The 16,797-nt window shown below is 51.5% G+C and overlaps 1 protein-coding gene across 1 annotated transcript; it reads right to left on the reverse strand.

Annotated features, from left to right (window-relative positions):
* Nucleotides 1-199: 199 nt before the first annotated feature.
* Nucleotides 200-16,752, reverse strand: TOX4 (TOX high mobility group box family member 4). Its single transcript, XM_077916923.1, has 9 exons — nucleotides 16,605-16,752; nucleotides 11,086-11,154; nucleotides 9,623-9,865; nucleotides 7,298-7,561; nucleotides 5,600-5,878; nucleotides 4,698-4,778; nucleotides 2,757-3,452; nucleotides 1,538-1,701; nucleotides 200-570 (listed from the first exon to the last, which is right to left on the reverse strand). The coding sequence occupies exons 1-9, from the start codon at nucleotides 16,608-16,610 to the stop codon at nucleotides 507-509; spliced, it is 1,866 nt and encodes a 621-aa protein (XP_077773049.1). The 5' UTR covers nucleotides 16,611-16,752; the 3' UTR covers nucleotides 200-506.
* Nucleotides 16,753-16,797: the final 45 nt, after the last annotated feature.

Consider the following 16,797-nt stretch of genomic DNA (forward strand, 5'->3'; position numbering starts at 1 on the left):
TGCACTTCTACGCTCATGCCAACCAAAACGAGACGGCCAGCTTTGGGGCAAGAGGCCACTGCCCACCCCTTTCCAATCCATTGGTGGGAGGACGTCCCTAAATTGTAGAGGCTTTCTATTTGCTCACCCACGGCGGAAGGACTGCTCCTATCTCCGCCCGCCTCCTCCTCCTGCAAAACAGCACATAGCAGGCCCTGGCCAATATCCCTCTTCCAGCTTTAATTGGCTCCATCAACAGAAACATACCAAGGGATAGTGTATAGAAAAAAATAATAATAAAGGGAGGAAGGGGAGTCCGCAGCACCCAACCGGGATGACGTCTTCGCTTGTCGATGGTCTTCGGCCGATGGCGCGAATCCTGCCCGCCCAGCCCCATCCCACAGTAGCATGGCGATTTGTGTTTTTTTATGTTTTTGATCGTCCTTGGAAAAAAGTGTACGTAGGAACGCGAAACTGTCGCTCCCCCAACCCCGCCCCTGCTGCTTCCGCCGCAAAAGGGCCGGGGGTTATTTCACAAAGACAACGTTGTTGTTGGAATTGCGGGAGGCCAGCCAAGCTAGAAACACATCCCTGTGAATGAGAGACAGACAGACAGAAGCAGAGGTTAAGACAAGAGGCAGGAAGTATATGCAGCATCAGTTCCTGCAGGTGAAAAGATCCTTGCACAACAGGAGTGGGGAGCCGGTGAACCTCCAGGATCTTGCCTAGCACTGACTGGGAGATATATATATTTAAAAATGCACTTTATTTCATGTCCCCCCACCCCAGCAAGCTGGCAGCGGCCCTCCTTTTTTCACAGCAGCCTGTGCTTGGGTTCAGTCTCGGTCCGCCCTCATAACCTGAGCTTGCCATTACAAAGAAGCGAGAGCAGCAGTGTGTCTTGCTGTGTGCCATTTGCAGTGCATTGCTGAACTAGATGTTCAATAATGAAGACCTGGCGGATGCTTCTCTCTGACCTGACTGGCTTGCACATCTTCGTTCCCTGCTCCCAAGCCACGTGGCTTGGCTTTGCTGAGGCAGCTGAAACTATTTACTCTGTGTATTCAAGTAGGACTGGTGTGTGTGTGTGTGTGTGTGTGTGTGTGTGCGTGTGTGTGTGTTTGCATTGCTCCCTCATTTGTCTGCAGAGTGTCTAGTCCTCACAGAGGAAGAGGATAGACTGTACACCCTCTGCTATCAGACTTGAAAACCCATTGTTCAGCCCAGACACTGAGGTCCAGCTCCAAGGGCCTTCTGGCAGTTCCCTCCCTGTGAGAAGTGGTTACAGGGAACCAGGCAGAGGGCTTTCTCAGTAGTGGCGCCCACCCTGTGGAATGTCCTCCCATCAGATGTCAAGGAAAGAAACAACTATCTGACTTTTAGAAGACATCTGAAGGCAGCCCTGTTTAGGGAAGTTTTTAATGTTTGATATTTTATCGCTTTTTAAACATTCTGTTGGGAGCCGCCCAGAGTGGCTGGGGAAACCCATCCAGATGGGTGGGGTATTATTATTATTATTATTATTATTATTATTAGGCAGCCCTGGCTGCCCACCCACCTGCAATGTTTAACCACACACTCGTTGCTGCAATACTCGTTGTCCCATTCGCTGTTGGCCACCGGAGGGTTATCGCAGCCTGCGCGGACGCAGCGAGGGTGCGGGGACAAGGCCACAGGCGATTCAGACACTAGCTCCACGTGCATCGGTGTCGGAGACTCCACCTGGGGCAGGGGAGAAAAAACTACAAGTAACTATGTGCCTTGTTGGATTTAGTCAGTCGTGCGCCTGGGGCAAGTAAACCTCGATTCCAGGCAATCAGGAGAGAAACATACATAGCAAAGAGTCTCATTTTCCTCCCCCTTCTGTGCTATTTTTCTCAGGCCAATGTGAGAATGGGATGCAGGACTCAGACGGGCCTGATCCAGCAGCCAGGCTCTTCTTGCATGCATGCGTGGGTGGGTGGGTATAGGCTCACTTGCACCCTGGTCCAGCTCCAAGGGCCTTCTGGCGGTTCCCTCAATGCGAGAACTGAAGTTACAGGGAACCAGACAGAGGGCCTTCTCGGTGGTGGCACCTGCCCCGTGGGACATCCTCCCATCAGTTGTCAGAGATAATCAGTCAGAGATAATTTGAGAAGATAAATAAATCTAATTAAATTAAATTAAAATGTTTCCTCCTATAATTAATGAGTCCGTAAGTCCCATGAAGTAAAAGCAAATTTAAGATGCTCAGGGGTCCTCTTGGATTGACCCAGAAACTCAATTATAAGAGTTTCTGGCACACATACATATTTATGTATGCAACCACTGCTGCTCCAATGTTATTGGCCCAGAGATGGAAAGAAGATAAAGTCCCTACCAGAGAAAAATGGCCGATCAATTTGATGGATTATGCTGAAACGGCTAAAACGACCGAGAGAATCAGAAATCGGGAAGGCCAAAATTTTAATAAGGAACAGGGAAAATTTATCTTAAAAACCATTGTAACCAGTCAAAATCGTTAGCAGGTTTGGAATAACACTTGTAGTTTAATGGTGAACTTTGGACATAAAAGATTTGGATTATAGTATTATAAAAGCTGCAGCAGGAAATGATGAACAATAGGCCCCACAAAGGGGAAGAGGGAAGTCCAGGAGATCCTCTGGAATCTCATTTCTGTGTTGTATGTTGGATATGGACTGTAAAACTTTAATCTGAAAAACCAAATGAATAAAAGTTTCCTACATGCAAGCAAGCAAGCAAGCACCCACCCACCCACCCGGCTCAGCACTCCTCACCTCCGGCACCACGTCTACGGGCTCTGGGGAAACGTGGAGTTCGGCGCTGGGCCTCTCGGGGCTGCCTTCTTCCGTCCGCAGGGCGATGGGCTGGATCTGCAGGGCAGGTGGGGGCAGGATCTTGATCTGCAAGGGCGGCGGCGGCTGCTGCAGGTTGAGGCGCACCTTCTGCTGCAGGGGCGGCTGCTGCATGGCCTGCAGGGGGGGCGGCTGCTGCAGGATGGCAACCGGCTGGGCCGGGGGCTGCTGGGGCATCTGCTGCAGGGGCGGGGGCTGGAGCCGCGGCAAGTGCATGGAAGTGGCCGCCGCCGCTGCCGCCAGCACCGAGCGGGTGACGATCTGGGTGGTGCCCGTGCCGGCCTGCAGCTGCCCCAGCTGGATGCCGCGCGACGTGACCATGGTGGCGGGGATGACCGTCACCACGCCGCCCTGCGAGGTGACGGCCAGGGAGGACGGCAGCATCTGCTTGGGGATGATGATCTTGGTGATGCTGGTCTGGCCCCCCGCCTGGGGCCCGCCCCCCGAGGTCACCACCACGGTGGGCTGCGTCGAGACGACGGTCGGGGCAGGAGGGGGGCTTTCCAGGGCCGGTGGGGTGGGCGGCATCGGGGCTGGGGGGGAGGCCGACTCCACGGCGGGGGCCGGCTGCTCGGAAGGCGAGGAGATGGGGTCCAGTTCCACCGTTTCTACAACCGTCTGCGGAGTGGAGGGGAAGAGAAGAGTCAGGAAGCTGGGGGGGGGAACAATCTAGGGGGGCTTTTGGGGTCGCGAAGCAGGCGGCGGCTGGTTAAGCTTCCAAAAGAATTCTGCCCCCGAAGAAGCGTCACAGAAAGGTCCCTTCCCCAGGGAAGAAGAGGAGTTTGGATTTGATATCCCGCTTTATCACTACCCAAAGGAGTCTCAAAGCGGCTAACATTCTCCTTTCCCTTCCTCCCCCACAACAAACACTGAGAGACTTCAAAGAAGTGTGACTGGCCCAAGGTCACCCAGCAGATGCATGTGGAGGAGCGGGGACGCGAACCCGGTTCACCAGATTACGAGACTACCGCTCTTAATCACTACACCACACTGGGAGGGAGTAAACAGCTGCTCCTGACCCGATCCAGTTAAGAGAAGGGTGGGCAAGCCAGGAGTGTTGTTTTTTCTCCTTTACTTCTCCGCAGGCACCTAGGAAGTAGTCTCTAGTTACACCACCGATTGGGCCACCAGAGGAGATGCACATCAGCAGCAGGGCCCATACAGGAAGTCCCGCCTTCGATGCTTGGTGTCTCCAGGGAACAGGTGACAGGAACATAGGAACTGGCCACACCCACTGGTCCATCTAGCTTAGTTTCCCCCAAACTTTGGTCTCCAGTTGTTTGAGGACTACCATTCCCATCATCTCTGACCACTGGTCTTGTCAGCTAGGGATGATAGGAGCTATAGTCCAAAAACAGCTGGGGACCCAACTCTGGGAAACTCTAAGCTAGCTCACTACTTTCTGTGCTGGGCAGCAGTGGCTTTCCAGGGATTCGGGGCAGGAATCTTTTCCCTAGAAATTGGTTAGAATTGCACCTGAAACTTTCTGTATTCAGAGCAGATGCTCTCCCACTGAGCGACGGCCCTTTAAGCAATGGGATAGAAGACCCCTCTCCTTTTTTCAGCCTGGAAAGCCACTGCAGGACAGTTCTGGCCTGGAAGGGCAGGCTTTTCTAGCCTTTGCAATCTTCGTACCTTAAATGTGGAGAACAACTCCCGTCAGACAGCATGGCTGGGGCTGATGGGAGTTGTAGTCCAAAGGAACCCAAAGGCACCAGGTTGGCAAAGGCTGTTCTGTCTAGAAGAAGGGTAGTTTTCTAGGTTTCTTGCTGTGTCCATTGAGGCGGCAGAGGAGAGGGCAGGGCAGCTTCACACCCCTGCAGTTCTGGGAACGGCAGAGGCAAGAAGGCTCATCTCTCTTACCTGGCACTCCTGGTTGTCACGGTAGGCCGCCAGCGCTTTCAGGTACTCCTTTTTTGCTGCCTCCGTTTTCCGCTTGTACACCTGGCAGGGAGAGAGGAAGGAAGGCTGTGGCAGAGGCTCCCTGTTTAAACCACACTGCACCCCTGACGCACCCCAAATTGTTAGGGAAAGCAGAACTACAGACTGCAGCTAGGACAGGCAAACCACAGGCATTGCTTAGCAGAAAGCCTGCAAAGATCAAGAATTACAGAGATGGAAAGGAACTCTGAGGATCATCTAGTCCAACCCCCTGCAATGTAGAAATATGCAGCCGCCCCATATGGGGATCAAACCTGCAACCTTGGCATTATCAGCACCACGCTCTAGCCAACTGAGCTATCCGGGCTGATCATTCCGTTCCGTCAAAAGAAGCATGTGATCAACTGAATAAAACGCCTTGCAATTACTCAGTCTGCAGTTTTCTAAAAGCAAATGCGTATTGTTGCATTAATTTTTTTAAAAAATGGAAGAAGAGGAATTCCTTCCTACGGGGAAGACTTTTCAAAGATGAACGCTGCAGTTTGCATTCTCTTAAAAAAAAGTGCTCTCTTCAGAAGCACAAAGTTGGACAGGACCTTGGAGGTCTCTATGCAATGCAAAATCTACAACAAGAGGAGGGGTGAGCAAACCTATGCAGCTGTCAGATGCTACTGGCTGGGGCCACAATCTAAAACAGCTCCCCCTCCCTCTGTAAGGGCAACGCTGCACGTTCACGATCTCCCCAGTGTTTCTGCTTTGCTCCTTTGCAGCTACAGCCTCCTCCTCAATCCCTCAGCGATGCTGTCCCCCCCCCAAAAAAACACCCTCCCCAGCCCCTCCCACTTCACCCTCCCTTCCCGCTGCCCAACCCCCTTGGCACGCACTTGCTTCTGCTCCTCCCCCAAGCTGTCCCACATCGAGGCGACGATCTTGGAGACCTCGCCGAAGGTGGCTTTGGGGTTCTGCCCCTTGATGGCCGCTTGCGTGTCGCGGAAGAAGAGAGCATAGGCCGAAACGGGCTTCTGGGGCTCGTTGGGGTCCTTTTTCTTCTTCTGCTTCTTGGCCGGCTTCTGCTTCTTCCCCGCGTCCACCGCCACCACGGGCGCCATGACCGGCGCAGGGGCCGCCAGGGCCATCACCGCCGGCTTGGCAACAGAAACTTGCTGCGAGGACAGAGAGGGAGAGGGTCGGAAATGAGCTCCATGGGGCAGAGGGCACGGCGGTGGCAGCAGCTAGGGGGGATTCGCCCATAGGGAGGCGGGTAGAGAACCAATTCCGCTTTGCTCAGTGCATAATCCCAAACCGTTCCCCCCACTCGGATCTCATCAACGATGATAAGGAATAGACGGAAAAGGCAGGCAGGCAAACAGCAGCTAAGCTGGGCTGGCAGCATTCAAAGCAATTGAAAGGAAATGGCCTAACCACAGCGCAGGAGAGGAAGTGGGCTACTTTTGCATGAAACAACGGGCGTTTGAAAGAAATAATGGAATGGAGAGGCCCTTGCTTTTAAAACGGATGGGGAAACCTGCAGTCGTCCAGAGGTTGCCGGAGGACAATTGCCAGCCCAGTCCACTCTCTTTCTCTCACCATTGAGGCTGCGGGGACTTGGAGCCTAGCCACACCGGGAGGGTCCCGGGTTAAGGGCAGCAAGATGTCCTGGGCAATAGCCCCCAAACCAAAATAGCCGAGAGCCTGCATGGGGCAACAGGTGGACTGAATTCACCACCTGCTCACCTGACCCAGACGGTCATTTAATCATAAAATTTTAGAGCTGAAAATGACCCTGAGGGGCATCTGGTCCGGCCCCCTGCAATGCAAGAATCTCAACTGCAGTGGTACCTCTGGTTATGTACTTAATTCATTCCAGAGGTCCGTTCTCAACCTGAAACTGTTCTTAACCTGAAGCACCACTTTAGCTAATGGGGCCTCCCGCTGCTGCCGCGCTGCCAGAGCACGATTTCTGTCCTCATCCTGAAGCAAAGTTCTTAACCCGAAGTACTATTTCTGGGTTAGTGGAGTCTGTAACCTGAAGCGTCTGTAACCTGAAGATTATGTAACCCGCGGTACCACTGTAAGCGCATCCATGAAAGACGGCCATCCAATTTCTGCTTAAAATTGGAAATGGAATGGGGGAGGCTGACTTACCGCGTTTGTTTTTTAATCTTGCCCTCCTCCCAAGTAGTTCAGGGCAGTGTACATGATCCCCTCCCCTCTCCTTTTATCCTGGCAACCCCCCCCCCCCCCTGTGAAGTAGGACAGGGCAGTGACAGATCATAGATCACCTGGTGAATCTCATGGCAGGGGATCTGGACCTCGCGCCATCCCAGTCTGACACTCTAGCCCCAAAGTGGGAACCTTTTCTCCTTTTGTTGTAGCCCTGAGGCAACATGCCCTGGTGGAGGAACCTTCCAGGGGCCACATATCAGTGATGGGTGGGCAGGGCCAGAGGCAAAGCAAGCAGAGCAATGGCGCTCATGTTCCATCCATGCAAAAACAAGAGGAATCTGCACATGCGCAAACCGACTCTGGACACCAGCTGTTCAGGCTGGGACACCCCTGAATGGCATCAAGCCAAGACTCACCCGCCGGATCTCTTCCGTCTCTTCCTCGTGCATGGAACTGGTGGGCGAGGGGGTGGGCGAGAGCCGCTCCTCGGGCGACTGGGCTGCGGGGGGCAGGATGGCGCTGCCCCCCAGGCTGAGGCCCAGCTGCGAACTGAGCTCCGACTGGTCAATGGTGGTCAGCTGGCCATGCCCCATCAAACCGGAGCTGATGTCCGCCATGGGCACATCGATGGTGACGGGCGGGTTGGCGCTGTATTGCGTCCCCATGGGGTGGTCCAAATCCTGCAGAGGGAGAATTCAGGGTCGTGTCAATGGTTACAGAAAGGCAGAAATCTGTGCGATGGTCTGGCCCTCCGGTGAGCAAGATGCCCAACAGCTCCTGTCCCCTCCGATTTGGAAAAAAACCAAACACTAGCAACCTAAGAAGTGTTTCCTGGAACAGGCCAATGGCCTAACCAGTCCAGCATCCTGTTCTCACAGCAGCTAACCAGAAACAAGAGCCCTCTCTCCTCCTGCGGCATTACTGCCTCTGGCCATGGAAACAGAGCATAGCAGCCATTGATAGCCTTCTCCTGCAAGGAGTCCCTTGCATTGTGTATCCTCTCTTGTTTCACTTGGGCTGAAGTGTAGAGAACAGCGCACTTCTCGGCCAAAGCCCTCTGCGCTTGTCAGAGGGTTTGGGGGAGAACCAGGAGCTTATCTTGTTTGCTGATAACAGCAGCACACCAGACTCCTGCCATTTCCTGCTGTGCAAGGAAGACGCTGGTGAAAGAAGGAAATTCAACCCCTGAGCTAACGACCCTGACCAGCCTGAATCTGTTTATTATTGGAGCCTAATTACTTGCATGTTTTTAAATGGGTGTGTGAATTAATAGAATGTTTAATTGCACAATGAAGCTGACTGAAAAGCTCCAATGGGGTTTGGCAACAGGACACAGATGGCAAAATGGGCTCCTGTTCAGGATTTCAGCCAGCGGTGGTATCTTCTAGGATGCTCTCATCTGGGAGAAGCCCAAAGTTGGAAAAAGTACATACAACTCTCAGGCATGCACAGACCCCGGCCAAAAACAAAGGAAGGCTGAGAATGTTCCTTAGTGACCACAGAATGCTGCATGTCAATAGAAACAGAAAACCGGAAAACTGGGAAGTGGGGGAAGAGTGAAATGCCGTGCTTGGAAGGAATGGCTGGCTGGAAACTGGAATAGGAGCACTCCCACTAAGAGGAAGAATACGCTGCAACATTTGTTGCAGGTCCCACTTATAAATCCTCCTCCTCCTCCCTGTCTGTCTCTGATGTCTTTTTGGTGCTTAGCAACTTTCTATTGAGCCAGGCCATTGGCCCACCTAGCTCAGTATCATCAACACTGATTGGCAGCAGCTCTCCAGGGTTGCAGGCAAGTCATCTTTCCCAGCCCTACAGGCAGATGCCAGGGATTAAACCTGGGGCCTTTCTGCATGCAAGGCAGATGATCTTCCACTGAGCTACAGCTCCACTGAAGACCCTCCTTTTTTTAGCAAGTCTTTTAAGCGGTGATCTGTATCTAAGCCTGCATCTGTTCTGGATGTGAACTTGCTTTTACACATGGAAGTATTTTTTTTTTTTAATTTTTAGAATCATTTTATATATATACGACAGATGAAATCGAGCAGTTGCTTTTGCCGCTGATATTTTCATTGCTCAGACATTTTTGGGGAAGCAACTGAGGAATGGAACACGGAGCCAGTGTGGTGTTGTGGATAGATTGTCAAGCTAAGATCCAGGAGAGACCAAGATTCAAATCCTCGACTTGGCCATGAAACTCACTGGGTGACCTTGGGCCAGTCACTGCCTTGCACTCTATCCTACCTCACAGGGCTGTTGTGGAGAGAACCATGCCCGCAACCTTGGGCTTATTGGAGGGAAAGGGGGGCCACGAAGGCAACAAACTGAGGACTTCTAAAGGAAATCACGCAATGTGGAGATTGGCAACCAGCTGAAGTGAATCGCAGCACTGACAGAAGCAGCCCCTCTCTCACACACAAGTGTTTGCTGCAGCCAGAATGGCACAAAGATGATTTCTGGAATCGTGTTGGGGAAAACAACTTGGACGCCTCTGCCATTTTCCTCCCCACCTCCTGAAGCCAGCTCCACGAGAACGTGGGGCAGTTCTCCTCCATGACAGCTAGGAATTGAACCAACTTGCCCTGGCCTGGAAGAATCCCTCGAAGGGTATGGGCAAATCGAAAGCTAAGACAGGATAACCCACAAACTGGATTTTGCCCCAGAAGATACTGTGCTGCCCACCAGGGGAGTCATATGATGACTGCATGAACTCTCAAAACTATGTAAGGCAGGGTACTCACCATGGCCAGCCCCCCGCTCAGCAGTCCCCCACCTTGCTCCATGAGACCAGGGCTGATGCCCACAGGTATGTCAAGCGCCTGCACCCCATACTGGGCAGAAAAAGTGGTGTCTGGGGCAGTCACGGGGTCGCCCAGATCCTCAAAGTGGCCAACCACATCAGAAACAGCCAGGGAGGGGTCGGCGTCCAGCGTAATAGGCGGGATCTCGAACTCTTCATCCCCCAGGCTTGGCGTGTGGAAGGTCTGAGCAAAAGGGAGGGAGGAAAAGAGAGAAAGAGAGACTTTGATGCAGATGTACAAACTTAGGAAAGGCACACTACACTAGATCAGATGTTGTCCATCCAGCCCGCTATGGTCTATTCTAAGCAAAGAGGCCCTTTAGGGTCCCTGCTGGTGTAGCGGTTAGGGTGTCTGACTAGGACCTGGGAGACCCGAGTTCAAATCCCCCACTCGGCTGTGCAGCTCGCTGGGTGACGTTGAGCCAGGCACCGCCTCTCAGCTTAATGTACCTCACAGTGTTGTTGTGGAGAGGGGGAAAGAACCATATGTGCCACCTTGACCTCCGTGGAGGAAAGGTGGGATGTGAAAGCAAAAATAAATAATAAAAAGTGACACTTATTTAAGGATGCTTCTTAACCTTTAAAGCCCTATACGGCCTAGGACCCTCGTACCTACGGGACCGCCTCTCCTGGTATGTCCCACGGAGGACCTTACAGTCTTCAAATAAAAACAGCTTGGAGATCCCGGGCCACAGGGAGGTTAGGCTAGCCTCAACTAGAGCAAGGGCTTTTTCGGCTGTGGCCCCGATCTGGTGGAACACTCTGTCACAAGACACTAGGGCCCTGCGGGACTTGACATCTTTCCGCAGGGCCTGCAAAACAGAGCTGTTCCACCAGGCCTTTGGCCAAGGCAGTCTGACCCTCTTCTTCGGTAATCCTCACAGAACTCTAGCCCAATGGTTGCCATTAATTTGATTTTGAATTGATTTTAGAATGTATTTCAATTAATTGATTGTGATTTTATGTAAACTGTGTTACTTTTATTGTTGTTAGCCACTCTGAGCTCGGCTTCGGCTGGGGAGAGCGGGATATAAATAAAATTTTATTATTATTATTATTATTATTATTATTAAGTTCTGATTTTCAGAACAAGGCGATTCTCAATTTGCAAGCTTTTTAAGCTTCAAAGAGGAACAGACAGAGCAAAAAATCTTGCCTCGGGTAAGTGCCAAAGCCTGCTCTCCCCCTTGTTTTCATTCTCTGGGGTCTCAGACATGAGGACAGTCCCTTGAAACTGGAGGCACCAGGAATTGAACCAGGAGCCTTGTGCACAACAAAGCATTTGGTCTGCTGCGAGCTGCAGGTGGCAACGTCTCCCTGGTTCCTGCCATCCAGCGCTTGCATTCCACGCTCTCCACCGCCAACTGCCCTACACCCTCAGCCCCTGCAAGCAGCCAAACTCACCTCGGCCCCTGACAAAAAGGGGTGCGCTGTCCCGGTGATAGCCAGGTAATTCTCATTTCCTCCAGGGAACTTAGGGGGAGAAAGGAAAATATTAGCAATCCTTTTATTCATTTTTCTTCCACCACAAATGCAGCCTCACCCCAAGTCCAATATAACCAGACAAATCCATGGTGCAGCGCCACTCACATTTTGGGAACTCATAAAACCATCACTTGTGGCCTCCATCTCCGCAATCTTAAAAAGCTCATTAGTCAGAAGTTGATACTGAATAGGAACAAAGGAAGCCACCTTAAAAGGAGTCACACCACTGGTCTATCCAGGTCAGTACTGTCTACACCGGGGTTGTCAATCTGGTCCCTACCACCCACTAGTGGGTGTTTCAGGATTCTAGGTGGGAGGTAGGGGGTTCTACAGCACAATCTGAATCCTCCTTCCATCGAGCACTGGTGGGCTTTAAGGAAATTTTACCATCAAGAAAGATGCATTAGTGGGTGGTAGGTATAAAAAGGTTGACTACCCCTGGTCTGGGACGTGGGTGGTGCTGTGGATTAAACCACAGTGCCTAGGGCTTGCCGATCAGAAGGTTGGCAGTTCGAATCCCTGCGACGGGGTGAGCTCCCGTTGCTCGGTCCCAGCTCCTGCCAACCTAGCAGTTCGAAAGTACGCAGTGCAAGTAGATAAATAGGTACCAATCCGGTGGAAAGGTAAACGGCATTTCCGTTTGCTGCGCTGGTTCTCCAGAAGCGGCTTAGTCATGCTGGCCACATGACCCGGAAGTTGTCTGTGGACAAACGCCGGCTCCCTCGGCCAGTAAAGCGAGATGACCACAGCAACCCCAGAGTCGTCAGCGACTGGACCTAACGGTCAGGGGTCCCTTTACCTTTACCCCTGAGTCTACACTGACTAGCATCCGTTCTCCGTGGCTTCAGGCAGGACTTTCTCCCAGCCCTACCTCAGGATAAGAACACATAAGAAGAGCCCTGCTGGATCAGGCAAAAAAGCCCATCTAGTCCAGCATCCTGTTCTCACAGTGGCCAACGAGATACCTGCAGGAAACCCGCAAGCAGGACCCAAGCACAAGAGACCTCTCCCCTCCTGTGGTTTTCAGCAACTGATATTCAGAAGCACTGATTCCTCCAATTGTGGAGGCAGAGCACAGACAGTGTGGCTAGTAACCAGTGTGGTGTAGTGGTTAAGAGCGGTAGTCTCGTAATCTGGTGAACCAGGTTCGCTTCCCCGCTCCTCCACATGCAGCTGCTGGGTGACCTTGGGCCAGTCACACTCCTTTGAAGTCTCTCAGCCTCACACACCTCACAGAGTGTTTGTTGTGGGGGAGGAAGGGAAAGGAGAATGTTAGCCTCTTTGAGACTCCTTAGGGTAGTGATAAAGCGGGATATCAAATTCAAACTCTTCTCTCTCTTCTTCTCCCATTAATTTGTTCAACTCTCTTTCAAAAGTCGGTGGCTATCACTGCCTCCTGTGGCAGCAAGTTCCACAGTTTAATTACATGCTGTGTGAAGAAGTGCTATATTTTTTCCAACATTCAGCTTTGTTGAATGCCCACAAAATCCACCCTTTGAGTTAAGTTAGGCCGAGAAACAGTGAACTTGCCCAGGGTCACCTAATGCAGCTTTGTAGTTGAGCGGCAAATGAATTTCAACCTGGGCCTAGCCTTGCCACACCACCACACCGAGAATAATGCTGCTTTAAAAGTCACCAGTGCAGTGTCATTCAGCCAAGCGGTAGGGCTGGCCGATATCTGATTTTCAACATCGCAATATATCACCAGCTAAACTTCACAATATACTGATATGCCAAGATGTCTGAAATAAGGATGGAGCTATGTAGAGGTACTAGCTAGCTTCACGGTTTTCCCCACATTGTGATTTTTGCATAGCACACACAGACACACATCGTGATTCGCGATATATTGCCAGGTCAAAAATTATGAAACTGATTATCACGATATGGACATCAAAGCACTTCTGAATGATATATAGGTACATCACCAAGTAGTGAGGGGGTGTAAACGTCATCTATGGTGCCAAGGCTGTCCCCATGCTTTCACCCACTGGACTCACCCAAGGTCCAAAGCAGAGAATGTCACCAGCCCATAATTTTTTTAAAAAAAACATTCAAACTACTGCCGAGCCTTTAGCAGGCATCAGCACACAAAAAGCTTTTCGCAGCACTGAGACCAGCATTTTCTCCTGCTAATGTCTGCAAATCGAGCAGCTGTTTAAGAAAGCACAGCAGCAGAGGCCAGTAATCTTACTGAAGCAGAAGCCAAGAAGTTTAACAGCCCAATCCATCACCCTACCCAATTGCTACACTCTAAACCTCTGGTGCTGTGCAGTTATTGTATAATGATTTGGGGGGGGGGGGTGCTGCTGCATCCCTCGAGTGTTGCTGCCAGTCAGAGTAGAAAACTAGATGGGCTTATCATTCGACTCAGTAAAGGGCAGCTTTGTATATTCATGTTCCCCATACCAAATGAATGAATAAATGGAAGAGACTCGGCTGAAAGGGACTCTACCATTTTCAGAGTTCCCGCCCTCCTCTGTTGGACAGGCCTGGTTTCTATGCAGAGGGCCAGACTGGGGGTTTGTGTGCACAAGCATCAAAACTCACTGCTGAACATTCCTGCCCCAATGCTCCAGGTCCTGGATAACCATAATCTTAATGGGTGTGGGAGGAAGTATGCTGCAGTTGCCTAGCAACCGCACAAGGATATCCTCAGCTTCTTCTCATGGCAAGGGCACAACATGTGGATTCCATGATTGTAATATCTGCTGCCGCCTGCCAACCTAGCAGTTCGAAAGCACCCCTGGGTGCAAGTAGATAAATAGGGACCGCTTACTAGCGGGAAGGTAAACAGCGTTCCATGTGCTGCACTGGCTCGCCAGATGCAGCTTGTCACGCTGGCCACGTGACCCGGAAGTGTCTGCGGACAGCGCTGGCTCCCGGCCTATAGAGTGAGATGAGCGCACAACCCTAGAGTCTGGCAAGACTGGCCCATACGGGCAGGGGTACCTTTAATATCTGCTTAAACACAGAGGGTTGTGTGTTTGAGCCCCAGTGGAGCCACTATGATTTAAGAAGCCAGGACGGCTGAGGTGCCTACAAAGTTTGGAAGAGTTTGGATTTGATATCCCGCTTTATCACTACTCGAAGGAGTCTCAAAGCGGCTAACATTCTCCTTTCCCTTCCTCCCCCACAACAAGCACTCTGTGAGGTGAGTGGGGCTGAGAGACTTCAGAGAAGTGTGACTAGCCCAAGGTCACCCACCAGCTGCATGTGGAGGAACAGGGATGCGAACCCAGTTCACCAGATTACGAATCCACCGCTCTTAACTACTACACCACGCTGGCTCTCTTGTCACCATCTCCCCTGAGTTATGGGTTCAAATCCTACTCCTGACAAGTAACGTTTGAACTGACTGCAGCTCAGAGAACAGAGGAAACTGTTTCCTGGTAGAAGGTCCCAGGTCGAGTCCCCAGCATCTCCAGGTAGGGTTGGGATTGTTCCCTGCCTGAAACCTTGGAGAGTCACTGCCAGTCAAGTGTGGGCAATGTTGAGCAAGATGGGCCAGTGGTCTGACTCAGTAGAATACAGTTCCCTATGCTCTAACAGAGCAGAGAGTTGAAAAAATATTAAAACACATTGGAATTCCTATTTGGTGCTTCTGAACACATACATACAGCCAAGCACAAATGTGAATTTAGAACTTCTTAAGCCTTCCTCCCACTTCAGACTCCCTGATCTACAGCCCCCTGAACACAGCTCCATATGTCGTAAGCAGGTCTGTTGCAAGGACAACTACCTGTAGTCAATTTTAAGGTCAGGTAATCATTTCATGCAGAGGCACCTTGTAATAAGCAGCGTCAGTGAGCTAAATGAGTGGCACCTTGACCTTCATCCAAGCACATGCTCCAAGGCACTCCTTGGATGCAGGTAGTCCCAAGGTGCCCTGCCCAAGATGAGCAATGACATCACTGCCTCACACAGGTTTTGAAAGACTATAAAGGGCAACTGAGCATGCTATGAGAGGAAACATCTGCAGTCATCATGCAGCTCAACTGTATTCCAAGCTAACATGAGCAGACTAGATACAACAAGGGGTAGGGCAGCCTTCACCAATCTGATTCCTTGAAGATGTTTTGGACTATACTCCCATCACTCCCAGCCAGCATGGCCAGGCTAGCTGGGGCTGATGGGAGTCGTAGTGCAAACCATCTGAAGGTAAATAGGTAGGAAAAGGCATGTGTAGTTGGCACACAACTTCAGGTTCGGAAGAGCCCAGAGGTCACTGGATCCAACTGTCTGTCCCAGCCAAGCAGGGCACATCTTACACTCAAGCCACACCAATGGGACCAACAAATGTCAAAAGGATGATGTGCAAGTGGTTGAAAGTGTGCAACGCCAAAGTGCTCATGGAGGAGTAACTTCAGATGGACCATACAGACCAAACTATAGGAGAACAGCTATATGCAAAATTAGTTTCTACCCAATCTATCCTGGGAGGGGTAGATATTCTTTCCTGGAGAGATCAAGACTGAACAAATGACATTCAACTGATTTCCTCCCCAAAACAAACTTATATGGACTCAAGTATATTCTGATCAACATTTTATTGCCATTTCGGGGGTATTTAAGATGTGTGCATGTGATGTGGAGAAGAGACACAGAAGGAAGATCACAGGCTTTTAGAGAACAAATGCCATTTTTGTGCACATGTAAGGTAGGACAATCTGCAAAGAGCTTCCCATGAGCAACCCATGCCACATTTATCCATGTTACTAGGAGTGAAGCACCCACAATGGGGGTGGGGGTGGGGGAATCCACAGCTGGCATTAGTACAAGACGCAAGCTGAACTTATTCCACTCTAACCAAGCACAATCCAAGGTCTGAACTTTCACCTTTGTGCCCCGGAATGAACTCCATTAAATATTAACTTGCTTCCTGGTGGAACTCTCACCCCCACTTCCAAGGCATCCCCTTCCCGCAAGGACACCCCCTTTCTCCCCACAACCTTCCTCAAACGTCCCCAACTGTGTCATATCTCTGATGTGGGGTTCAACCCACAGAGGATGAGCCGGCTACTAGCCGAAAAAGCTAGAGGGGTCCTCCACATCCTCTCAAATGACAAGAGGCGGCGAAAAGAGAGATGGGGGGGGGATAAGAAGTTAGGAAGATGGACAGGCTAGGAGAGGCCAAGTTGGGCCCAAGGCAACTGCTGAACCCCGCACCCCTCCCCTCTTTTGCCGTCAGTTGGGCTCCTTAAGGATACGTTGGAAGGTACCAAACACACAATCGGGGGGGGGGGATACACTGGACCCCCTGATAACCTCAGCCCCATCCCATTCCCCTTCCTCCCCAGCCCCATATTATGCCCTTTCCCTCCACAGAGCCAATCCCATGGGGACCCTTTTTAAAAGGCATGGGGGACCCACCGTCACCCACCCCACCCCCCAGAGTGGTTGTCCCAGGGTCCCTACCGCCAGTTAGGCTCTCTTACCTCCATGGCCGCAGCCTCAGAGCCTCGCCGAAGAGAGGGGGAGACCCCGCCGCACTCTCCCCCTCCCCCCCGTCTTTCTTCCCCAGCTCCTCAACCGGAACCGGAAAGCCCTTCCGCCCACCCGACCTCAGGCCGGGAACGCGCGTCACTTCCGCCCGGCCTTCCCTCCGCTGCTATTTATTCCTTCTCTGAG

This window comes from Podarcis muralis, chromosome 13, assembly GCF_964188315.1.
Source record: "Podarcis muralis chromosome 13, rPodMur119.hap1.1, whole genome shotgun sequence".
NCBI lineage: Eukaryota > Metazoa > Chordata > Lepidosauria > Squamata > Lacertidae > Podarcis > Podarcis muralis.

Excerpts from the sequence above, each read along its gene's own strand:
- TOX4 (XM_077916923.1), bottom strand. Across the intron at positions 3,453-4,697 it reads GTGACAACCAGGAGTGCCAG|ACGGTTGTAGAAACGGTGGA; the intron begins GTAAGAGAGATG and ends TCCACTCCGCAG. Across the intron at positions 571-1,537 it reads TGTGTGGTTAAACATTGCAG|GGATGTGTTTCTAGCTTGGC; the intron begins GTGGGTGGGCAG and ends TCTCATTCACAG.